The sequence below is a fragment of the Lissotriton helveticus genome, chromosome 3_1 (assembly GCF_964261635.1).
Source record: "Lissotriton helveticus chromosome 3_1, aLisHel1.1, whole genome shotgun sequence".
NCBI classification, from domain to species: Eukaryota; Metazoa; Chordata; class Amphibia; order Caudata; family Salamandridae; genus Lissotriton; species Lissotriton helveticus.
Genome location: NC_136061.1, coordinates 986,461,912 through 986,487,559, shown reverse-complemented (window position 1 = coordinate 986,487,559; position 25,648 = coordinate 986,461,912). Strand labels below are relative to the sequence as shown.

The 25,648-nt window shown below is 42.9% G+C and overlaps 1 protein-coding gene across 1 annotated transcript in view; it reads left to right on the top strand.

Moving 5' to 3' along the window:
- The window catches only part of COL6A1 (collagen type VI alpha 1 chain), a 94,502-nt gene extending 69,493 nt beyond the window's left edge, over window positions 1–25,009 (top strand). Inside the window, exons 26-36 of the mRNA XM_078681450.1 lie at window positions 777–839; window positions 6,444–6,509; window positions 12,282–12,317; window positions 13,053–13,089; window positions 13,664–13,672; window positions 14,852–14,985; window positions 16,414–16,523; window positions 19,081–19,267; window positions 20,303–20,477; window positions 21,143–21,172; window positions 23,488–25,009. Coding sequence (XP_078537576.1) covers window positions 777–839; window positions 6,444–6,509; window positions 12,282–12,317; window positions 13,053–13,089; window positions 13,664–13,672; window positions 14,852–14,985; window positions 16,414–16,523; window positions 19,081–19,267; window positions 20,303–20,477; window positions 21,143–21,172; window positions 23,488–24,098 — 1,458 coding nt within the window. The 3' untranslated portion in view covers window positions 24,099–25,009. The remainder of the gene's footprint in view (window positions 1–776; window positions 840–6,443; window positions 6,510–12,281; window positions 12,318–13,052; window positions 13,090–13,663; window positions 13,673–14,851; window positions 14,986–16,413; window positions 16,524–19,080; window positions 19,268–20,302; window positions 20,478–21,142; window positions 21,173–23,487) is intronic.
- Window positions 25,010–25,648: the final 639 nt, after the last annotated feature.

Below are 25,648 nucleotides of genomic sequence, written 5' to 3'. Positions count from 1 at the left end.
TATAGTGCATAGCTACCATCAGAGAATGCTAAACACTGGCTCTTCTCCAGGATCCTCTTTTCGGTTTAGTAAAAAAAACGAAATACAAAACAATAATATACAATCACCACAAAAAAAGTGCTGTAGGAATCCCAGGCAAGGAAGAGAAATACCAACAGGTAGGAAGTACTGTTGCAACGTCCCGAACGTGAAATCGCAGCAGAGGGAAAGTGCAATAGATTGCAGTGAAAACTGTACCTCTGGGGGTGCACATCAAATAGGAAAACCTGCATCTTCAAAACATGAAAGAAGAGAAGAACCTACGTCAAGGAAGGAAATCCACAACTGCTAGGGAGGGAAAACACAACAGCTGTGGACGGTATGTGAAATGAGCTACAAAAATTAGAAGCAACACAGAGATTGAAGTACTATAGCTACAGAAGTAAACAACTACGGCAAGGGTGGGGACCGACAACAGCCGTCGATCCAAGTAATAATATTCAGAGACTGGGATTGCAACAGCAAGTAATGAGAGCAGTTTAAGCTAAGGAAGAAAGTGGTAACAGATCAACATCGAACTCAGAATACCTATTGAGCGAAGTCAAACTATCTACGGAGAAAAGTACTGAAATCCAAAGAAAGAAGTAACAAAAACCTGGGGAAATTCAAGGCAACTAGAGAGGCACATTTCAGCAGTCAGTGTAAGAGGGGATTAAAACGTATCAAAGGGTGTGATTGGCAGAACTTAACTGATGGAGATGTGTATTAAATTGCCATAATTGTCCAATCTATTTCAGGGTCCTAAAGGTTACCCTGGCCCCAAGGGAGATGAAGGGGAACCCGGTGATACAGGAGATGATGTAAGTTACTAACAGCTCTTTTACAAATAATGTTGAAAAGATACCTTTGTAATCACTTTGATATGTCACTGTTGTATAATTTTGTCTGCATGCTTTCTAGATGCATTTTGTAAGACAGAATAAAGTCAGGGAGTAGTGAAGAAATTCAGGACCACCGTGTATCATGTGAAGATAGCAGTGTACAATGTCTGCTCCCCTGGCAGTGGGCTGTAGTGTCACTATGCACTGGCCCTTCCTCCATGCACAGCACTTTTGCTGTATCACTGATCCCCATTAATAGACACAGGGCGGTGACACTGTATATTGGCACCAAAGTCTTATGTTTGGCAAAGAGAGGCTATCTAACCACACTTACTTGACCTTTACACAAGCATCCCTCAAGAATGACATCCGCATCACAATTTCATCACGACACGGCTACCTAGTTGAAGATCTGGCAGACCAGGCTCTTAACACAATCATTCCACCAATGTATTTATTTATTTATTTATTTAAACTTGTATTGCGCACAGCTACCCTCAATGGGTTTCCCGGCACCAGGGATAGATAGAAGAAAGAGACAAGCAGAAGGCCCAGACAAAACTGGCTGTGCAGGGATTTAATTAAACAAAAGAGTCTTCAGTTTTTTACAGAAAGAAAGAAGATCAGTCTCAGCTTTCAAAACCGTCGGGAGGGCATTCCACATCTTTGGACCAAGATAAGAAAATGAGCGGCCGCTCATTTTAGCTAGTTTAATTCTTGGAACAGAGAAGTCGCCACTTGTGGAAGATCTTAAAATCCGACCAGGCTTATAGTCTTGAACCAGGTTCTGCAGATATTTAGGGGCAGAACCCTGCCTGATTTTAAAAAGGAGGCATAAGGTTTTAAATTTTACACGGTTCGAGACTTTAAGCCAATGAAGGTCACACAAAGCCTGAGCTGCAGAAGATCTCCGAGGTACATTACACAGTAGACGGGCTGCCGAATTTTGCATCACTTGAAGTTTATTTATAATGGCCTTATCGGCTCCAAGATAAAGCACGTTCCCATAATCGATACGAGAAATTACCAGAGCCTGGACAACAGTTCTCCGCGTAGAACAAGGCAGCATCCACAAGATCTTTTGCAACCATCTTAGAGTGGAAAAACAGATAGCAGCGACCTTTGTTACCTGCTGTCTCATAGAGAGCCTATCATCTATGAGAAAGCCTAGGTTGCGGGCAACGGGGGCTGGCTGCGGCAGAGGACCCATGTCACTGGGCCAATGTCGGGGGCCCCACAGATCTTTATTCTTGCCCAGGATAACCACCTCGGTCTTGTCACCGTTGAGCTTGAGCAGATGGTCGTGCATCCAAGTAGCAAAGCGTGACAGGCCAGATTTCAAGGCCGAGATCTCATGGCCCTCACTGCTGGAAAGAGAGAACACGATCTGCGTGTCGTCGGCATACGAATAGATTGTTAACCCGGCGTCCTCCACGATGGTAGCAAGGGGTCTGATATAGATATTAAACAGCAAAGGGCTGAGAATCGACCCCTGGGGGACGCCGTATGCCGATGAGTAGACAGCAGATTCAGCTTCTGTCGAGAACACCTGGAAGGTGCGTTCACCTAAAAAGGAGGTAATCCAGGCCAGCGCAGATCCAGCAACACCAAGGGAGCGGAGAGAATCAAGAAGAATGGAATGAGACACGGTATCGAACGCTGCACTCAAATCCAGAAGGATGAGTGCAAAGGTCTCCCCGCGATCGATACCGTGCCGAAGCCTCTCCGTCACCCCGAGGAGAGCGGACTCAGTGGAATAGTGTGCTCGAAACCCGGATTGGGATGGATGAAGATATCCCATGTTCTCGACAAATGAGTTAAGCTGAGTGTTCACATGTCGTTCCATAATTTTGGAACATGCAGGCAGCAGGGATATGGGCCTGAAATTGGCTAAGTTCGAGGTGTCCGCACCGATCTTTTTCACCAAGGGAACAACCATGGCATGCTTCCACTCTTGCGCCACCAGAGATTCTGTAAGGGATGAATTTAGGAGTCTCATCAGGACTCTCCGTGGTTCAAGGTCCAACAGTTTCAAGATTTTCATAGGAACAGGGTCCCGTGGGGAGCCTGACCTAATACTGTTCAGGCACGAAAGAAAAGTGGTGTCATCAAACAGACGCCAATCGTGAATGTAGATTGAAGGGGAAGGGAGAGGACAGCTAGAAATAGCCGCTGATTGGGAGTCAGCAAATGGCGTGGAAGTATTTAAAGTTACATAAATACGCTCCACCTTAGAGATAAAAAACTCTGCAATGGCATCACACTGTGATTTATCCAATACCGGAGCAGAAGGTACTGTGTCTGCTCCCGTTAACTTTTTTACCACAGCAAAAAGAGTCCGTGGGCAATTCTGTGCCTGGGTAATCGAAGATGCGGTGAAAGCTGCCTTAGCCAGTTTACAATTAACATGGTAGCTTTTTAATGCAGTTTTATAAACCACCTTGCTAGGGGTAGAGTAGAAAAGTCTCCATTTCCTTTCCAACGCCTTGCACTTGGCTCGTTGTAATTTTAAATCTTCAGAGAACCAAGGTGCAGGAGGATGAAGGGATCTATGGTTATTAGATAAAGGAGGAGAGGATGCAACTACAGCATCTATTAACCACTGAGAAACTGCAGCATTCGATTCTGAACCAGCGCTTTCCAGAATCTGAATAGATTCAGTAAGATGTTGGTTAAATGCCATCATATTAAGCTTGTCCCACCGATAGGAAGGCTTGCTCTTACCAACACAAGGCTTGGAGATAGATGTCCACCAAGAACTAATAGCATCTGCTAATTAAAGCATACAACACCATTTGCGACACAACACGGCTCCAAAGCCAAAAAGATGATAAAGCTATGTTCCTGCAGTAGCTAGCTACCATGTCTCTCAGAGAACCCCGATTGCCCTGTGGAAGGAATAAAGGGCCTTGAAAGAAGGCTGGAGGGGTCGAGGCTTGAGATCTGCCTCGGCTAAGCTGGTGCTAGTTCCCAAATATAGGCCCGCCTCCTGGGGCAGTAGGGGTTTTGTGTGGGTGCTTCTAAAGCCTAGAACAAACTCCCCCTCGTCATTAAATCCATGCCAAATTTGTTGGCTTTCAGGAAAGCTCTGAAAACCCGGCTTTTTAGGTCATGTTGAACCTGCCTTCTAGGGTTTCACTCTCACTGCGGTCTACATAACCCCTTAACAGGAAGTCTTTCAGACTCTACAGGGCTGTGAATATGACCTTACCACTGTACACATGCAAGGCATAAAGAGGTTATCACAGCAAAGTTGGATATGAAGAACTGAAAACAATATTCAAATGTAGGGTATTCCTACACGCTCACTCAATGAGGTCCCCTAGGAAATGGGGGAAAGGGAAACGGTGAGCACCTTATAAAGTCTGCAGTGGTGCAGTAGATATGAAAATCAGATGAGCTGGCCTGGTGGCGTTAGCCTGCTGTGGTTACGCCTCACAGTGAGTAAGTCAGTGAGTGGTGTATTTGTTAAGACTTACTTCAACATGAATTCAAATAACTCAGACACTTGGTGTAAAATATCAAAGAAATGTTATAACTCCTGAAATGTTTCTGCCCTGGTTATGTTTGGACGGATAGTCCTCTTCAGGGCTCTAGACAATGTGATTCTGTGTGTTATGCTAATCTTCTGGCAAGCCTCTAGAAAGTTGTTGTAGGTTTTCTTGACCTCTACCACAGTGAACATTACAATTGTGTGTCCACCGAGAGTCTCCCTGTTTATATGACTGGAGACCCTAGAGTTTGACTCTGAGGTCAAGGGGCATGCACAGTACACCTCTCTTTTACAGAGTGTGTCTAATGCCTAAGCTACTAAAATTAGGGTAGACTGGCAGTGGTAGCAGCATTAATCTATACTCAGAGGCATCTGCACCTCTGTGCCCCTTAGAAGGAATTGCCGACCAGCTCCCTCCTGGTAAAGTCTGTGTGGTGTCCTTTACCTTGGTTCATTTTGGGTCTGTCATATCTTGGATAAATGTTTTGAGAGCAGTAGCTCAGCTGGTTGAGCCATTGTGTTTAATGTGAGCCACGCTGGTATCTGTTCTGCTGGACTTACAGCTCTGTGTGCCCCTCACTGCTCCTTGTAGAAGCTTGAATATATACGTTCAGCTTAGGCTCCTTTTGCTTGGTTAACACCCTCTCTTTCTGCTGGGTGGTGGTCAGGGCCGGCTGTTCTGGAATTACATATAATTGCTCTCTTCAGGTTGGGCCCGATAGGTTTCAAGAGACCAACGAGAAGAGCAGAAGGCCCTACTCACTCCTCTGTCACACAGTATCTGGAAGAGGTGTGGTGCCGCGGCCAGGACGACTGACGCTGAGCGCTGGGGATCACGGTTCGATCCCTGGCTCCGGCGGCAGGTGTCTGCCCAGCACCATGCTACTCTGGGCAATAGCTCGCCTAATCTTCCTGACGGCCCCCAGCGCCGAGATACCCCTTCGGGGGTGATTCATGCGCTATACAAGTCCTGGATTTACATTTATTTACATTTACAGTGAACATACAGAAAAACTCTGGACTGCGACAGTGGGCTCTGTGGTACAGGTCCTGTTAGTGTCTTCAGAGGACATCAAAGTGGACTGACACCCTGGCTAGCCACTTCCCTCCTATAACTAGACCAGTTGCTTCGGTACTGGTGGAGTGTGATTCCAGTAACTGTACAAAGACACCAGGTGCCCATAACCAGGTCCATGGCACCACCAAAGCAGTGTCCTCATCAAGGAAGGGTGGACACATCTGTTTCTTTGAGTGGTGGGACAGTGTATGGACCAGGAACATTTGACTTCATATCAACTGCTGAAGCCACATTACTGCAATACAAATATTAGGGCCATATGTATCAACACATTTCCCCATAGAAACAGAATGGGCAAAACCCATTTTTTTTTCTTTTTTGTAGAGTTTTATATAGCGCGAACTAGACCCGAACCGAATCAGGTATCAGAGCTCTTTACATAGTACAAGTTATGTTTTTACATGAGGACACACACATTTTTGATACAACTGGCCCTTAATGTCATTGCTCTATCTCTGAAGAGTAACCTAATGCAATGTGGTTTATATAATGTAATATTAACTGTTCTTTATAGTGCTTGGCATCAAGACACAATAATACTGTTTGTGGTCCAGATGGTCCTAAAGAATTTCGGTTTTCATTGTGTATCTTAGTTTTATGGGTAGCATATGTTGTTGTGTGTATTGAAGTTGTTTTTCTTTTATAAATTAAAGCACCCACTGGATATTGATCTTATTAGTTGGCATCACCTTGCAAACTGTATTCTGAATGTCTAACCCATCTCACCTTCTTGAGTAAGCTTGGGAGAGTCAAGTGCTGGAGAGGGGCACTTGATTTTCCAGTCTGCGGACCAGTAGTACTGTGGACCAAGAACTTCAGTGGGGAACAGCACCAATTGATCAAATGGATCCCAGTAACCCCTGACTTCTGTGGTGCCCTAGAACACCAGTTGTCACACTGGAATTCTGAATTGTGAGAGAGAAACAGTTGGATGGGCTTGAATGCACTTACTCAATACAGTTTGATTTACTTCTGTGGGTCCGAAATGTAACTGCCTGTGCTTCTCTTTCAGAACCGTATCCCTGGAACCCAAGGAGCAAAGGGAGCCAAGGGCCACAGAGGCATTGAAGGGCCCCCGGTAAGTGACCCCACTAAATGAACAAAGAACATGTATAAACCATAATGCATCATCTAGTCCTGGATAGAGGGTTGGTATCACGGGTAGAATTGAAGATTTTGAGAGCAAATTATGAGAACTTTTTACAAAAAGGGCAGGGGAGTGAGTGTGTAGATCTGAACTTCATGAAGAAAATAGAATAGCTTCAAGCAGTTGGCAGAAGGAATAATGGGATAGCCTGGAGGACTTGAGTAGCAAATTGGACAACTTCAATAGAAGGCAGAATTTGTTCAAGGAAGAGGTCAGCAGAGTGTTTTGGCAAGGTAAGAAGACTTTATAAAACACAGTAGTAAAGCTTTAACAGCATTTTGTATGCTTCATCAGCAAGCTAGGAAGCTTTAAATTAGCTCGGGTGACTAGTGGTGTAATACAATTGTTTTAGAAGTCTGGGATTCGAGGGGTAGGAAGAAGGAGGATGTTAAGGAGGAAGTCTAGAGCGGCAACGTGAGCACAGTAAATGTGTAGGGCAGTCGCTTTAGGGGCAGGTTTGCAGGGTAGAATAGACAAGGAGGATTTTAGGGGCAGGATAAGATTGCAGTGACAATGTATAAAAAAAAGTTAATCCAGTATTTGTAAAGGGCGAACAATTGCCCAAGGGCGTCAAAGCTCTCAGGGCCGTCGAGAAGATTAAATGAGCTATTGCCCAGAGTCACATGGTGCTGGGCTGACCAGCTGCTGTTGCCGGGGATCGGACCGTGAGCCCCCGTGCTCTGGAGTCGGATGCCCTGGCCGCTGCACCACACCTCTTCCATGTAGGAATCATTAACAGCTTGAGGGAAAGATACCAGAGAAAAATGGTCTAACTTATGAGGCAGCATTTGAAATTTTAAGTGAGGTATGCCTTATGGATGGAGTAGAGGTGGATTGATTTGAAGGAACTTACAGGCAAGGTGTTCATTTTTAGAGGATGGGCACCCAGACATATGTCGGAGTGTAAAATGACATTAGGTTTAAGGTGTGAGACTATGAGCGGTTTGTGTCAACATATTAGGGCAAGTGAAGCAATATGTTAGAGTGTGAACACATGAGTAATTCAATACAAAAAACAGTCTGCCCCCCCTGATATAGAGAGAGGCTCACATAGAATCCAAAAGTTATATCATCAGTATTAAACTCACATAGACCAGCAAAGAATCATAACATTCAGAATAGTTGAATCGTGAAAAAACATTTCTTGTTTATTCCATCTTTTCATAAATATATATTTTTAAATTATAACAAAACATAATTACAATAGCATAGTATAAAGTCAAATCATTCAATATAAATCCCACACATCCCTTCAATCAATCAAATCCACTTCAGTGGCCAGTTGTTAATGATGTGTCCAGTCCTGCATAGTCTCACGGGGAACCGAGACTAGATGACAAAATAGTAGGACAAGCTTGAGGCGCCAACACGCGTTTCGGTGCTCGGCCGGATGAAGGGCCACACTTTCCTCAGGGCACACAGTAGAAGGGAGGGGGACAACAGCGAAAATCTCACATTTCTAATAGGTCATTTAGTGTATGGAACACAGCCATGAATTCACGACCAGCCGTAAAGCATCCAAGAGGGATCATGCTGGCACACAAGATGCGGGCTTAGGGCCCAAAAACAGTTGCCAGTTGGCAATCCCTGATAGAGAGCAAAAAAGGTGGATGCAGTTATCCACGGTAATACTACCCCAAACGTCGGTACTGGTTCCGTTAATAGTACTGTAACTAGTCGGGATTCCCAGGTCAGTTTGACAAAAGGTTTGAAATTCCTATTCTTTGTCGTTTAGTGGAGATAAGTATGATAATCCAACTATAGAACTGGTTGCTACTGCAATACTGTGGAATAATTCTACCTTCTGGTACTGCAACTAAAGCTACTTTTCCCAGACTCTAAAATCCGAGCAGGGTGTAAGCAGGGTGTGTTTTATAGGATTTGGAATCTGGGAGAGTGTGGATTTGGAGATCCAAACTAGATGTACGTCGCCTAGTCTATGAGGGTGTGATGCTTCAGGAATGGGTGTCTTTTTCTAGTCGTCTACTGTACGCCCCACTGTACATTCTGTAAACTGTTTTTGTTGGAATCAAGCTTTGTTTGAATTCTCACAAACCCCACATCCTGTGCATCCACGCCAGCAGACTCAGGCAGTTACCATATATGGAAATCCTGCTTCTCTCATAAACCAACAGTGAACCGATACAGTTCGCTTTCACAGGCTATATTCTTCATCAACGCAAGCAAACTAGCTACCACTTCAGAAATGGAACATTATGCTCTTCACATATACCAGAATAATGGATAGTTACTGCTGCCTCCAATACAGGGTTTATTTCTTACGGCCTCAAGAGGGTTTCCAGTTATATCACTGACATGATGCATTCAGATCACTGAGTTCGCTATAGAAATCTAATAACTGAATCCTCAGCGTTTTCCCAGCACGTCTCTGTCTATGACTATCACAGCACCTTGCAATTCTTCATATCCTGTCTCTATAAGTCCATTGGACTATCATAAGGGTCCTACTCTGAAGCCTTTAAAACACCAATATTATTAGCATTTATGTAATGCTGTGTTCTACTGTTACACCCTGATGTGCAATATGATAATTAGCAGCTTTTGTCTTGCAGTCCTCATGCCTGTTAAAGACAACATTTGCTTGAGTTTGACCAGAACAGCTCTGTTTCAGGTCCATATATTCAGTCAAGGGAGCATCTGCCCCATAAGAACCTGAATTATGTTCAGGGTTGAAGAATGCTTTACTCATATCAGAGCAAACCATTGCTCTATTGGAACGAAATTCATTAGCATGTTTTGTTGAAGCAATGCTGCCCTATCCTTGGAAGGCAAGGAAGGCTTGGGTCCTGTACTCCTCAGACTGGACCACCCAAATATTGAAATCATCCGGGATTCTCTTCAGGACTCTGACTTGGTTTTGCAATTGGGTGATTTACTAATGTGGTGTTTCCATTTAAAAGACATGTCCAATTGATTTATGAATGTCTTCTTGAATTATCAAAACTAAGCAGAATAAATGCTCAAAACCTCAGAATTGGTGGTCTCAGGTTTATCGGGAATATTTAAAATAAACCTCCCTTGACACCTTTCTGTGATTTCACTATCCTAGGAAGGCAGCATTGCCCTTCAAGGATGGGCAAGTCTGGGAGTTCTTCCACAGTGAGCTCAACAGTCATATTTGCTTTTACTACATAAGATATCAAAACCGGTTCCAATGTCAAGGGAGCACCTTATGTGAAACACTCCTTGTGAAATTGCCTACTACAGTCTTGGCCCAAGCTAGGATAGCCTGTAAGTGAGGCTATAATTGGAGAGGCCTGCACTTATACAGAAGGATGGCCTAGCAGGTCCCGTCATATATATAGTTTGTTCAGTCTTTCGTCATGGATGTCCTTTGTTTCCATAACGTCTGAGACATAAAGGTCACCTGTATGTGTGTGTGATTTTGCATGTCCCTCTGCATGTGAATGATGTCCATTGGGCTCCATGTGTGTGGTGCTCTAGATGGCAGTCATAGTAGGCTGCCTGCACAAAGTGACAGCTGCCACACTAACTTTGCTGTTCGGAATCTGCTTTTTTGGGGGTTTCAGCCTTCTATGAGAGCCATTCTGCACTTAATCCAATTTATGATAGATGGTATGGCAGGATGACTATGACATGAGGTCATCACACCAGAAATATGTCCCACAAGATTACAGGGGCTGCTACAAATGAAACCAAAAAAAGTGTTGTCTCTGAACAGGAACTGAGATATGTATTGCTTTTATGGAGATTATGCAGTGGAGCAAATAATCCTTCTTCAGATCACTTCTAGCGTATTTTTCTGTGTCGGACAGAGTTACTTCTACCATTTGCAAAACATCCCACTGGAGTTTGCAAATTCTATTTGCTCCCTGATACGCAATGTCATCTTAGGTAACATAACCCAGTCTGTTCACTCATGCTCTTGCCGGTCTATAGCTGGAAATAAAGCATACTCTAAAATGCATTATCTTTAGTCTAGCTGGAAAGCGTCATCCCGGGTTAAAGAGATCACATCTCCCATTGCCAGAAGCACATCTTGCAGATATGTGGCCAGGCTAGGAGCTGGGGGTGAATATAGGTTCTCTTCTGGCATCATTCATGGTCAACCACCGAACATTCATCTAGCATCTTGGGACTTCAAACATGAGGAAAGGCTAAAGACTACAGGAGAGCAAAGTCTATCAGCGAAGAAAAGCATTCCCAGCACAATTCAAACAAGGCCCCAAGTTTACAAAAGTTTTGTATGGGTGCTCATGAGAAGCAGAGTGACACTGTGTAATGCTAAGTGTAACTAAGTGATGATTAAATGATGCAAGCATTAGAGTTGATCAATGTATGTGCGCAAAAGAATTTATCTGCCGAAAGTCAACACAACTGCAGTTGTAAAAAGCATTGTCTTGCACAGGGCGAAACCCTTGATAATCCATCCAAAGTGGAGTTGACTTGGTGGCAAAAGCATAAACATCCATAAGAGTTCAAAGCAGTGTTATACCTACTAAAATCATACAGAGTAGCATGAATTAGTGTTACGCTGAACCCTATCAGTGAATGATCCTAACTTATAGCAATGTAAGTATGCACATCAGATGATTTTTCCATGCAGAAAATGTTATATTATCACATGCTAAACATATAGTTCACAATTTGACCTTGGACATTTATGTGCATGAATTAAGTGTGCTTGACAGTAGTCTCAAATACAAGGCTCACAGAAATTGCCAATATGTGTCAACTATTCTGCCTGTTCACCATTGGTCAACACAATACCCTGTTTAGTGTTACATAAGCATGATGTTATTTGTGTAAGTATCAACAATGACATCATTGGCATGCTAAACTTTGTAAATATATCGGTGTGCTATTTTTGATTGTTAGCTCAACACTGCTGATTTTCAAACAGAGTTGGGCTGTGTAGTCTTTAGTATGTCTTCTCCGAGGTGTTAAACACACACATTACAACAAACACCAAGCAACTACCTTTCTTGATGTCCCCATCGCACAGTAAGACATTGGTCCTCATTTAGATTTCAGTGTTAAACTAGTAGGTCATTAATTTTCTTTCTTTGATGTGTCATAGTGAATATTGGCCAACAGTTCTTCCCTTTGTAAGGAAGAGTAAAATTCAGACAGGGCCTCTTGGCCAACCGGGTTAATTCATATGAGGTGGCTATTACTTTTACCAGGGCAGAATGAGACCAAGGCAGTTGGAATGTTCCCACCTATTAAGGGTGGATTAGCCTTGGGCAGCTTAAATATACACACTGATGAGGACAGATTGGTGAGGGGGCTTGTTCCCCAAAAAAAGACACAGTGAGTCTTGAGTCCATGACACAGTCACTAACCGAAGCACAATAAGGCCCATACAGTGGGCATACATCACAGACTGAGGTTCAGGCACTAACCATGTGCTAGGAAGTAAAGGCAGAATGAGAGCTGGGGAGAATAAATGCCTCTTGACTTAGAAAGCGAGGTCCCGGCACACAGCATTTGTCTTGGTAGGAAAAGGCTCTGCAAGCAGTGAAAGAGTCTCCAGATTGATAGAGATTGTCTGGCATACAGCTTGCAAAAGCATCTCTTTTGTGGCAGCACAGAGATCAGGTGATGATACGCACTCCAGTAGGCTAACTTGTCTTGTAGACCCCATGTGGGTGCATTAACAAGATTAGGCAATCTAAAAGTCATCTAATACTATTCTCTGTCAATACATCTGATTTCTAGGGTAGCCAAGGACCACCAGGACCACCAGGACCAGATGTAAGTAGTCCATTTCGTCTGGTGTCTGGTCTAGAACTTCCACCTTCTCTTCTGGGTTTCTCTTCTATTTGTCTATCTTCTTCTGGCTGGCTTTCTCCGGCTTTCATCTTCGAGTCTTTTTATTCCACCTCTCGTGTTCTGGATTTGGCTTAATTATCCTAAACTGTACTGTGTCTTCCGGCCACGACACTTGAGCTTTTGTTTTCTGGTTTTCTCCTTGCGAGCTGAATTCATTTTCTGATCACTCCAGTTTTAGTCCCAATCTCCTGATCTCCTCTCTCCAGCCTTCCTCTCCTAGTCTTCTCTCTCAAGTCTTAATATTCTTACTGTCTTTCTCTCAGGTCTTTGCCTTTCTGACTCAAAAAGCAGCACGCCTGCTTAGTTCAGATGTCAGGGCCACTAATGTTGCGTAGGATGGCCTGGTGACCGCAGCTCTCCATATGACTCCTTTGGCTTCTGGGCTATGTTGATCTGTTAACTAAATTCTATCTTTGATATTTTCTACTGCATCTTCTGTTTCTATGATCTCTTTCCAGATAATCCTTTGTCAGCCATCTCGCCAAGTATTTCTGTCCTAAAGGCCTTCTCAGACCTTCTCTTTGGTATTTTTTCTCTTCAGCCGTAAGGCTCTTTCTCTGTTTTCTCACTACATCACATGGTGGAGTATTTTCTGTGGCATGGCTTTCCAAACTGCTCTTGATAGAGCATCTGCAATTAATGCATCCTTTATTTTAGGATTGTGAAATCCTGGACATCATCATGAGGATGTGCTGTAAGTGAACTATTTTTTCAAATTAGTTTATTCATGGGAATGATGACATTCCTTTAACTCCACTAGTATGCAATAATTGTGTGTGGATGGAAAGTAATGGTGCTGGTTTACATATAGAGAGGGCAGACAAGTCTGAAAATGGTGTGCAGAACAAGACTGGTAGACATCATTGTTAATGGCCTCATACTTCTAGTGACACAGGGCACCTCAGGTACATGTCCCTGTTTCCCCTGTATTACAGATCACATCCATTGCCTGTAACTCTACTTCTCTGATGCAAGAACCTCTATTAACTGCCCCATGGCTGCATCACACCACTATTACCTGTTCTGTTCTGTCTGCAGTACAGAGCATGCCAATGTTATGTTTGCTCTCACTTTGATGCAGGTCACCTCCACTGTTTTCTTTGTCTTGTCCAGACATTGGCACATTCTAGAAAGTGCATGTACATTTAGTATTTGATATAAACCACCTGTGAGCCCAGTGAAGAACCTTTTAATGTGAAAATCAAATGTTTAGATAACTTCAGTATTTTGTTTGCTTTGGGAGTTTGACATATGACTTTTTTTTCTAGCTTGCTGTGGTGAGTAACTTATTCTAATCTTCGATGGTGAGTTCCCCTTCTCTGCTCAATATACCATCTCTGGTGTGAACTATTTGATCAATTTTCACTTTCTCTGGTAAGTGCTTTCTCTGTTTTTCTGACATGATTAGCCCATCCCATGTTATGTTAGCTGAACCTTTCTGGAGCACTCTGTCCCATGATCTATTTGCACTTTGTAGTAAGTACACCTGCCCTTGGTCTGTTTCCTCTTTCTGTGGTGAGTACTTTGCTCCCAGCTCCATTTTCCTCTCTCGTTCTCATTATGAGTTCCCTGTATTTAGGTGTGGGGATGCAGTGGCTGAAATCTCACATTTCGACCTGTACCCCTACTCTCAAATACATGGATTATGTTCCCAGAATGGGGAGTAGCATGTGGACCTGAGATTAACAGATCTATGGGCCCAATTCACAAAGGTAAACTGAGATGAAAGTTTAAATTTACAACTTTTGGTATTCACAAAGGGCATTTACAAGTAGTAAATTTAGATTTTTGTCTCAGTTTAACTTAAGTTTTGGTCTCAAGTTTAACTGAGAGTAAAAGTTAAGTTAAACTGAGACAAAAGTCTAACCTTATACCGAAAGTCATAAAGTTAGACATTCCTCTCAGTTTACCTTTGTGAATCGGGTCCTATGTGTTTTCCTCCTTCTCGGGGTTATAACGTATCCAAATCCACACCCATTTGCTATCTTTAAAAATGATGGCAAATGGGTGAGGGGCACCGTTAAGACCATTGGTATGGGTGACTAAGCTGTGGTCAGGGCAGTGCAGGTGAGGTGAGAGCCGGAGGAACATCTGTATCTTCTCTCATATTGCAGGGCCGTTGGGGGCAAGATGCAAATGCTGCCCTCAGCACCCAGAGGACCATGCACAGGCCTGGTGTTTCTGGGGCCTGGAATTACTGGAAATCCAGAAATTGAAGACCCAGTAATTCCAGGCCCTGAGACACCAGGTAAGTTGATTGGCCCGAAGTTGATGGAATTGATAGAGTTAGTGTGGTCAAAATTAACAGAAAAAATGCTGATGATTATTTTGGGAGTACATACTCGCTATCAGCTGACATCGTTTGCAAGTTGTCTGAGGTCCGGATCTTGGGAGCCATGTCAGTAACAGAGCAAGTGGTGCCTCATCTAAAAATTGGTTTTGTCTTCTAAACACAGAGTGTACCTGTGGGCCAATAGATGTCCTGTTTGTGGTGGACAGCTCAGAAAGTATCGGTCTCACCAACTTCCAGATCGCCAAAGATTTCATCATCAAGGTTATTGACCGGCTCAGCAGAGATGAGCATGTCAAGGTAAGCCCTTATGGAGAACATGATGACTTTAACATTCCCTTTGCTCCCACAATATCAAATAAGGCGGCTGGCCTACAAGAAAATAGGGCCAATTAAAATTAAACAGGAAAAAACACGACAAGAGTGCCACCTACTATTTTAGTAATCAAGGCATACCAATGGATTCCTAGTAGAGACAAATGTCAGATAAAAAGATAAATGGGGACACACAGTTTCACATACACTTCCAGGGATCAGGACCAAGGACAGAGCCTAGGTGTCCATGGAGGCCTAGGCTGCACAGGTCAGGTGTTTGAGGATGCTTAAACCTTTGAATTTAGAGATTTGTTATGTGGTTGTTTGAGTTTGCTAGAGTATGGTTTGTGGGGGTAAATGTGAAAGAACAATGAGTTTTATCCTGCTAAAGAACTTTATAGTGTGTTATGTGTATGAATTATCGTGCCAATTGGCTTTGCCATTTTTCATTGAGGTGTGTCATCTGGTGCTCATTACCTGATATATGCAGTTTGCTTTCTTGATAGCACCGCTAGGCAGATAAATAGATATGATTCAGTACTCTGAGCCTAATGGCCTGATATGTTTAAGCTGACGTTTTCTGAATGGCTCTAAGTTGTAGTTTATGTGGTGTGCAGGGAGTGCTGTTGAGTTGGCAGCACTTTGCTTACTACGTACTGTGTTATGCGCATGAGGGTGATGGGGATATGGTTAGAATGTTCTGTTGAAGAAAGGTTATTTATAATAAAGATGCTGTGGAGTTATTATTGTTAAGTGGCCATATTGGATGTGTGTTAGGAATTGTGGCAATGTATGTACATTTGTACTTTATGTTGATTATTGTTGTATGTTTTTCGTAAAAGCCCTCCCTAGAATAACAACCATTGCATAAAACAGACCAAAGACACAGTCATACTCCCTCCGTTGTTCCGCTGTGATTAGGCCCATCGCCTGGTGACTGTAGACCATGACAGATGGGGAAGCATGGTATACTATTATTTCAAAGACATGAGGCATTAAGTATTGCACATTAACTGCCTACTGAGTCTGGCCTATAGGCGTCCCCCTGGTGAAAAACAAAGAGAATCAGTGAGTAGACGGTACAGGCTATGCAGTGGTTTTCAAAACTGAATGTGTGGTTGGATGCATGTGTGGAAATTGTGTTTTGGTCAGTTGATGAATGGATTTGATGAATGGATTGGTCAGTTGCTGGATGGATGGATGGATGGATGGATGGAAGGCTGGCTGCATGCAGCAGATAGAAAAAAGCCACTAATGATATCTCATTGTGTAGAAAAGCTTGAGTAGCCTTCAAAATACATCTGGTGTGGGGGCTGATGTCTAATGCCTGGGAGGCAGTAGGCAGTGCATATGCTTATCATGTCTTCTCTTTGTTGGCTACAAACATTTCTAACTTCTACTCTCTTCTTGCAGTTTGACTCCAAGGAATCACGTGTTGGAGTTGTTCAGTACAGCCACGACAATACTCAGGAAACTGTGGCCATGGGTGATCCTAATATCCAAACCATTGGCCAGCTGAAAGAGTAAGTGTGCACAAAGCGGAACGCAACTTCTTGTGAGAGTATTTGGCACTGTACTGAGTAACATGTGAAAGAGTTGCCTTAGATGTCCGGGTGACTTTAAAAATGCCCTGGAGAATTTAGTGGGATTATTTGAGAGCTGTGACATGGTCATATAAAATGCAGGGCAAATGATATTGTAACTAATGAGGGGCGGTCTACAAATATGAGCCTTCCCAGCTAAAGAAAGCGTAGGCTCTTGATATATCCCAAGATATTTGACCATATTAGCCGGGGCAGCCAGGATAGACCAGAAGTTCGACTGCAAATGGCTCAGAATGCAAGAATGTTCATTATAAGCACCTCACTTTTTTCTAAATTAAACTTCAGCACGTTTTATTGCAACCAATCTGAGACCACCGCCATACACTGATGGAATGGTTCAATAGGGTCAGCATCCAATCTTTCCAATGTGTTGATAAGTTGGGTATCATCAGCATAATTCATACATCAGAGGCAAGATTATTTTACTAGTTTCACCAGCTGGCGTATGTAAATATTGAAAGCTGTTGGGGTAAATGCTGACCCCTGTGGCATATCTTGGGGCAATGTCTTACATTCTGACATAAATGGAGGTACATATACTGAATGTGACCTATCCAGTAAATAAGATCTACACCTCTCTACGGCCCTGCCTCCACTACCAATCTCTTGCAGCCTGGTGAGCAGTGGTCAGACCTAATAGCACAAGGGCTGAAGACTAAGCTTTGTCCAGCAGCATTTGAAGGTCATCAACCATGGCTAACATGGCACTCTCTGTAATGTGCAGTGGTCAAACCACTGACTGTCAAATCTAAGATTTGCCCATTTGCCAACACCTCAGATTAGAATTCATTGACATGTTTCTCCAGGCTCTTGGCAGCAAATGGTAACAGTTATATCAGCTGAAAATTGAACAGTAGTGAGGGGTCGGCACAAGTTTATTTTAACATAGGCGCTATCAGCACTTTTTATGAACCCTCTGGAACATGACCATTAATTTCGGAACTGATGCAGACATCCAGTAAGGCAGGTCCGAGAACCTCAATTACTGCTTTCTGATGGAGAGAAAGAAGAGGATCTAAAAGTGAATTACATTTTACCAAGGAGACAATCTAAATCAATTTGTCCAAGAACAGATGCTCTCAATGGTACAGAAATGTACTGGTCTGTATTATCTAATGTAGAAGGCACCTCCTTGCCCTCTTGACCTACCAGGCTGGGCATGACAGCTGCATCAGCCTTTCCAGGTGACAAGAGTTCACTAGAGGAAGTTAGGGGCATATTATCAACGACTAGCGATAATTATCGCTGGCCGTGCTTAGCGATTCATTTTTTATCGCTGGCTATCTCTGGGATGTATTGCCCTGGTAGCGCGTTATTAACAACGCCTTTCTCCAGGGCGATAAAACATCCAGAGATAGCGAGGTTATAGCCTTATTTCAGGGAACATCGTTTTGCAGGGAACATCGCTGGTTTTCCAGCGATGTTCCCTGCAAAATGGCGATAACCTTGCTGATACAACCCTGTGGTCGTATCAGCATAATCCACCCCCTATGTAAAGCATGGGTAAATCTGGATTTTAGCAGACCTGTGGGCTGCCTTGTAAATATAGCGATGTGAACATCAGCGATATTTGCAAGGTAGTCCATCTGGAGAACGCCCAGTGACGCCCACTTTGCATCTCATTAGAGATGCAGAGGGAGGCGTTGGGAAAAAGGGTGCTAATTATGCATGTTAGCACCCTCTTGTAAATAGGGTGGTATTTTTATCTCCGCTTTTTTGGCTTTTTAAGCCAAAAAAGAGCAGATAAAGCCCTTGTAAATATGCCCCCAAGTGATTGAAGGATGGTAGAGATCCTAACTTCAAAGACGTTAGACAACTTATTCGACCAACTCCTGGGTATTTTCGATTGTATTTACTCACATTAATTGGAGGAGAATTCCCTTACAGTTTGGAGCTTCTCATTGGCTGAATGTGCAGCCCCCAAAATGTAACTGGTGTAGAAATCAAGTTTTGCAGAGACAACCAATATCTTTTATTCCTTCGAAGCCTTCTTCAATGCATCCCTAGCCAGGATGGTGAGATTATATTTAGAAAATATATAATATGGGAATAAATAAAATAGGTTATTTGTGGCTTGTAAATGACCATAGATGGGCTTAATGTTGTGATGTGATCGAAAAGTTCAGGGTTAGGTCTTAAAGATGAAGTTTGATGATTTCTCACTCTGATGTGGCTATAGTTGGACTTTAAAGCTGATGGTGGTAGATGAGACTTTAGGAAATGGTATATGGTTGAATGGATGGTTATGATGTGGATGTAGAGATGTTGTGTAAGGCTGCATTTTGGCTGTAGAGATCATGTTTAGGGATGCAATGTGACTCTAATGTTGAGTACGGCTGTCTCCCAGAGATGCTGTGTAGTAATGTGATATGCCTGTAGAGATGCTGTGGATAGCTGGCCTTTTGCTATAGGTATCTTGTGTATGCATATGGACTATGCTGACTCAGGTCCTCTCCTTGTACCATTGTGTCCACAGAGCTGTGAAGAACCTTGGGTGGATTGCCGGAGGAACATGGACTGGAGAGGCACTCTTGTTTACAAAGGAGAACCTTTTGAAGCGTTTCTCTTCTGAGAAGAGAGTGGCACTGGTGCTGACTGATGGGCGCTCAGATACCCTGAGAGATCTCACACCTCTCTCATCCCTTTGTGAAATCAACACTCAGGTAAGAGGTGGTGGTGACATACCCAGAGTTTGATACATGGTACCTTGCACATAGAATTGTGAAACTAGTCAGCCTATTGCAAACTATTTCAAGACCCAATACATTTGTGGTGTGTGCTGCTTGGATGTGCCAGACAAATCAATTATCTCTAAGCACAACCTACAGATCAGCTTAGTATTCAGAATCCATGTGACATTGACAGGTATATCCAGACTGTCCTAACCTAAAGCAGAGTACTTCTCATGCAACAAAATGGAAGCATGGCATATCCCGAATGTGCAAGAGACAAGCAGACACATATTCAGGGCTTTCATACAACAGAATCCACTACCATTAGCATTCTAGCCAGCAGCACAACTCCCACCCATGGTAAAGCCAGCAGCACGGCCCATGTTACTTAATCAATGTGACTGTAAACGCTGTACCAGCAACCAAACTAGCAGCAGGTTTGCATCCAGGCACCAACCTAACAGCGATGTACACATACAGAAACCAAGTTGACAGCAAAGGTCCTTGCTAGTAAGCAAGAAAATAACAGTAATCAGAGACACAGTATACCTAACTAATGACTAAGCAAACAGTAAGGCTTATATCCACAAACCAATTTGTCTGTAACATTCGTATCTAGTAACCAAGCAAGGAAACAGGCCCCTATCCAGTAACCAAACAGAAACCAAGGTCATTGGTAAGTAAATACACCCTTTAGACTTCTGACCAGAATGAAGGAAATCAGTCTTGTACACAGATATGGATGTGGGCAGTCACCATTGAGGGATGGATAAGCATAGCTAAGGGGTGGGGCAGTGACTCTGATCTTCAGCATTGTGCCAGTGTGGTAGACATTCTCAGAGGTTGGGAGACATATTGTTACAGTGTTTAGGTTTCTGCAAAGAGTACAGTGTATTATCTGAACATCTATTTCACTACAGACATGTTGTACATGTCTACCTTGTCAGACATCACAGTCTGTTAAAAGAAGCTCCTTGCACCCCTGCAATATACCTGACATCTATGTGTTGGTTTTGTTAATCACAGGTGGTCTCCCTGGGCGTAGGTGATATTTTCCGGGCACCTCCAAACCCAGAGCAGTTGGACCAGATTGCTTGCGGTGGCACAGCGTACAACCAAGGGATTTCATTGCAGAAGGATAATTATGCTGAGCTCCTCGAGGATGGATTCCTGGAGAATGTTACTGCTCATATCTGCAAAGGTAAGAGACTGGGGCAGGTAAGTGGTTTCTACGAGGGATCCTAGGAGATACAGGAAGTTTTGAGGGCTTCTAAGAATTAGAAGCCCAGGTACTGGAGAGAACTGTGGGTGTTGTAAAAGGAAAAAGTGGGGATTTGCAGTGGAGTCATGTAAACAGGGTTTCTTGTCTTAAAAGGTTTGAGAGGATTTGAACAGGCAAAGTGGGGTTGAAATTTGCTAATTATCTAATCATACCCAAAACAGACGATTAAACATCACAACTTAGACAGAAGATGTGATACAACCTTACACCATGGACTAGGAGAGTGGGGTGCTGCAAAAGCAGGAGTGAATACCACAGAAAGCAGCACAAAGGCTTTGGTTCAGGTTGTAGATAAAAGGGATAGAGAACTTCATACCACAGACAGAAGGAGCCACAGAACACCACACGCCAGGCAGAACAAACTACAACACATCACACCACAGACAGAAGGGGCTAGAGTGGTCATATGACTTCACATATGCCACGTGGAGAGAGAAGGGTTAGAACATATCTGGCAAAAGACAGCAGACTCGAGGTTTAATGTCCTTCCTGACACAGAGGGGCTTAAAGGGCACTTTTGTTTTAATTGTCTCATGGCTCAGGCTGCTACCTTCTTTTCTAACATATTAATATTGTTTTCACAGACAAGAAATGCCCAGACTACACCTGTCCAAGTAAGTATTCCCCTTCCTGTATCTTTGATTGGGTGACACATGCAGCCCTGATTCTGCTTCACAGTGTGAGTGATATACCCTTCCAAGATTCACCCAATCATTGATTTGCTCGGGTGCCAGAGTAACTCAATTTGTAGTCTGCATGCTTCATGATCACCAATGATTATACTGAAGTTTTGTTTGTCAAAAGTAATATCTCTTCCAATTTCAAAAATGATAGGCAAAATGTATATTTGTTATGCTTTATAATGCTTAGTGTGGTGTTCATCAAGCAAGGTTGGGACTCCATTGTTGTTGACTATGCATATTAAGAGAAAGCCATATACTTAAAAAAGATGGTTGTCATATGAAATATTTCACATGCGAGTGACCTTTTCCATTCAAACATTCTTTCACCACATGACAGCCTCACTAGCAAACAAGAAGCAATGTAGATAAATTTGTGATTGAGGTTCCTGGGGGAAGCTCCTATATTGTTATGAGCTACTCTTTGTTTCTTTAATGCCCTTCGAACAAATCATTTAAATTTACTGTTCTAAGATTTACACCCATCATTTGGAGTGGTAAATTAAAGTTACAAAAGGAAACAATGCCCACTGCGTCATGACACGTGATATGTGAGCATGCGCGGTGACGCACAAGCATGTAAATGCTGCACTGGCTTGTTTTTGTTGACGCTGTTCTGCACCAGCAAATAAGCATTGTTTTTTTTGCGGAACAGCACTAGCAGAAAACATTGACAAAGTCAAAAGGTCGAGTAATGCCATTGTAAGGCAAGAGCTATTTGCTTTGCCATTGCATGTTTCTCTGCCTTTCTAAACGTTATCAGCCACCTGCCCTTCTATGCCTGAACCGCTATAGTTTGTTTTCTCCTGGCTCTCAAATTCACTCTGTCATACTTTGATGTGTGATCCTTTAGGCTCTGTATCATGGCCTGTCCATAAAAAATACCCCACTCACCTATAAGTAATCCTCCCAGGCCATGTTTATTTCCCGGGTCTCTTTGAGTCCTCACTATCTTTCTCATAGTAATCCAAGAGGATTTTATCATCTTGCCATTGATAGGATCATACTAACATTCAACATGTCACACTACCGTCCTTCAGTATGTGACTGTCTAACTTCAAGGTCATCCTTAACGAGCCTTCTGTGTTTCTATAGTGGATCCTCTGGATTATAGCTAATGTGCAGCTGGCCTCCCTCTACAGCAGTCAGTGCTTACGGTTCCATATGATTTTTTCTCTCTCATTTTTACTTTGGTTATACATCTCAAAGTAATTAATAGAGAGATTCCCTGTAGAGTTGTTTTTTTTTCATTGTTGGATTATTACATTTTATTTGATTCTGACATTAGGTGTGCTATTTTGTTACTACTATATGTTTTATTTACACCCCAACTCTTCATTTTTTTTTTACTTTTTGACTATGGGGGAAGACACTGTCCCCATCTACCCTTTGCATGTTACCACCTGTTCCCTTTTCTCGTTTCCCTAATTCAATCCTTACCCCTTAATCCTTATTAGCTATCTGTTCTCTTCCTGATTGTTTTGTTATCAATATTTTGGTACCAATGTTTTTCCCCCAATTGTTTTGTCTACCAAAATGTAATTTCCATTTTAATGGCATTGTACTACTGATTACATCAAGCTAGGAGGACATCTCTGGGTGAGTGGCAGAGGAGGGATCGCAACACTCCAACATGGCCCGCAACATGACAGGCATTTTGGAGCGTAGGGTTTACTCCGGTGACACCTGTGCAAGTGTCTTTTGTTAAAATAAGAATTAACATTTAATCATTATTTTAAGAATTTTTATAGGGCTACATTACACTAAAATCATTATTTTACATGAGTTTTTTGCTCGTTAGATTTTTTGGGAAATTAATATCAAAAGATCATCATTACAGAGCTCTTCTAAAATATTGAACATCTTTCTATGTCTCCCCCTCAGCTCTTTTTTCTCTCTGATCAGCCAGGACTCTTCGCTACTCTTGCAATGATGATCCTTTGGTATCTCTTCCGTGTACTGGCAATCGAACAAAAAATAAATGCCCTGCTATAGTTTAGAGGTGATAATCCTAACCCCTGACCATCCATCTCCACATAATGTCCTCCTGTAGTATAGTCCCACAGTTCTGTCTTTTTTCTCAGTCAAACTCAAGGTCCTATTGTTCTCCTGTGAAAGACGATTGGGGAGTGTATTATAAACCTTTGTACCTATGACCATGCATGACTATTCTTCCTATTTGTGTCACTGTTATTTCATACTTCACATTTCAGATTTTAATTAAAACTAACATTCTATTTTCTCCCTAGTCTCATTTACATCACCTGCTGACATCACCCTCCTTGTGGACAGCTCCACCAGTGTTGGGAGTCGCAACTTTGAAACCACTAAGAAGTTTGTGAAGCGCATGGCAGAGAGGTTCCTTGCGGCAGGAAAGACTGCAGATGATGCAGTACGTATCTCTATTATCCAGTACAGTGGACGGACCCAGCAGGCGGTGGAAGCACAGTTCCTGTCCAACTATACCCTGATTGCCAATGCCATTGATAGCATGGCATTCATGAATGATGCCACTGATGTCAACGCAGCTCTTCAGCAGGTTATCCGCATTTACCGCCAGAGCCCTCGGGCTGGAGCCAAGAAAAAAGTGTTGATCTTTTCAGATGGGAACTCCCAAGGGGTGACCCAGAGCATACTCGAGAGAACTGTGCAAGATGCCAGACAGGCAGGCCTTGAAATCTATGTGCTAGCTGTGGGCAGCCAGACCAATGAAGCCAACCTACGTGTCCTGATCACAGGGAAGACCACAGACTATGATATTGTTTATGGGGAGCGCCATCTCTTCCGAGTGGCAGACTACCCCTCCCTGCTAAGAGGGGTGTTCTATCAAACAATTTCCAGAAAGATTTCACTTGAATGAGGAGCTGGAATGAGCCCCAAAGTGGCAATCTCAACTGTTCACCTATATTGTTTGAGCACACTTTCCATATCCATTGACAACCCAAATAATTACATGGACCGTGGGAAGAGTGCAACCCTTCTGAATGAGGAAAATCCCTCTCCTTGTGCGTAAAAGATGCATAGGTGAGCGAGTAATGCATTCTATCAAGGCTGACCCTCGGTATCCCTTGTCCCATATTAAGTAATCCAGCAGGCATAGCATGAGTGTTTTTCAGTGTCCATTCTTTCCTCCCTGAAGAAGCACCCACCAGAGTGTGAAAGTATTCCTCTGAGCTACAATTCAGCTTCCCTGATTTAGTCTTTTGATGTTTTGTGTTATCAGCAATATTCAGGATTCTCCTCCTTAGATGTGATGGTGCTGTTATATGAAAGTGTGGGGATGAGATGCCACATCTTATCGCTAATGAGGTTGTCAGAACAAGGGGATCTGAATACCAGGATACTCTGGGGCAAGAGAAACTAAGCAATTGCTTGCCTATTCAAGCACAATCTCATCAAATTGTACAGTCAGTGGAGGGTAGCAAATGATAATAGGTAACAGGAAGTGTAAGGCTTTTTTCTCTCTCTTTAGCTTCCATATGAATTAATTGTTGGCCAAGCTGGGAGGAGAGCATGTACTTCAGCTTATGTTCTGAATGTGCTGTTTTTTATCCATAGGTGGGTCAAAACTTATATTGGTGTGTAAAGGAAGCTCCCATTTTCTTGTTGGGGGAGGGATAGTTTTTCTTCTGGTTTTGTCTGAAAATGAGACATTTTTTTCTTGCAGCCGATTTTCATTTTTGTCGGGGTGCTTTATCAAACTTTCGTGAGTAAAAAAGATGTCTAAAACTAGACGTTGTTATGGAATTAAATTTATACCTGGTCACCCCATCCCCTTGAAAGCTCTTCTTTCTTCTACTATGTAGGGACTTCAAACAATGATTTGAGTACACATACTCTCTAAGTGTCTGCATGCTCTGTTCATCTTTCAACAGACACCTCAAGAGACTGGAACATCCTGAGGCTTGTTTCTCATTGCCACAGGTGATTTCAACTCTTAAGAAGAAAACACCATGTAGATGAACACTAGGCAAGTGAAATTCTAGTGGAGGCCTATGAAAGGGTAGATTAAAGCAAGACTGGCAACTCCTGTAAATATGAAGCTATGAGTGATATGAGATCGAAGCGGGAAATCTACCAACCACTGACAGTTCGGTTTGAAGGAAAGAGCCCCGGTCCTGGCTGTAAAGAAGAACTAACTAGCTGAGTTGTTGATTGACATAAAGCAGGTGAAGAGGGACCAACCAGGGAGGTCCAATGAAAGTTAAGTAGAAATGGTAAGCCTTCTCATGAGCACTGTCGAGAAGTGGCCACTTTTAGTCCGTATAATTGGGGTAGTTAAGGGCATGCATCATTATGTGTAGGATATAGGGGTCTATTTTGATTGAATGTTGCTGCATAGTTGAAAAGAGTCGGATGCTGATACACTCTGTGTACGCATTGCAACTCAGAAGGATTTAAAGATACAAG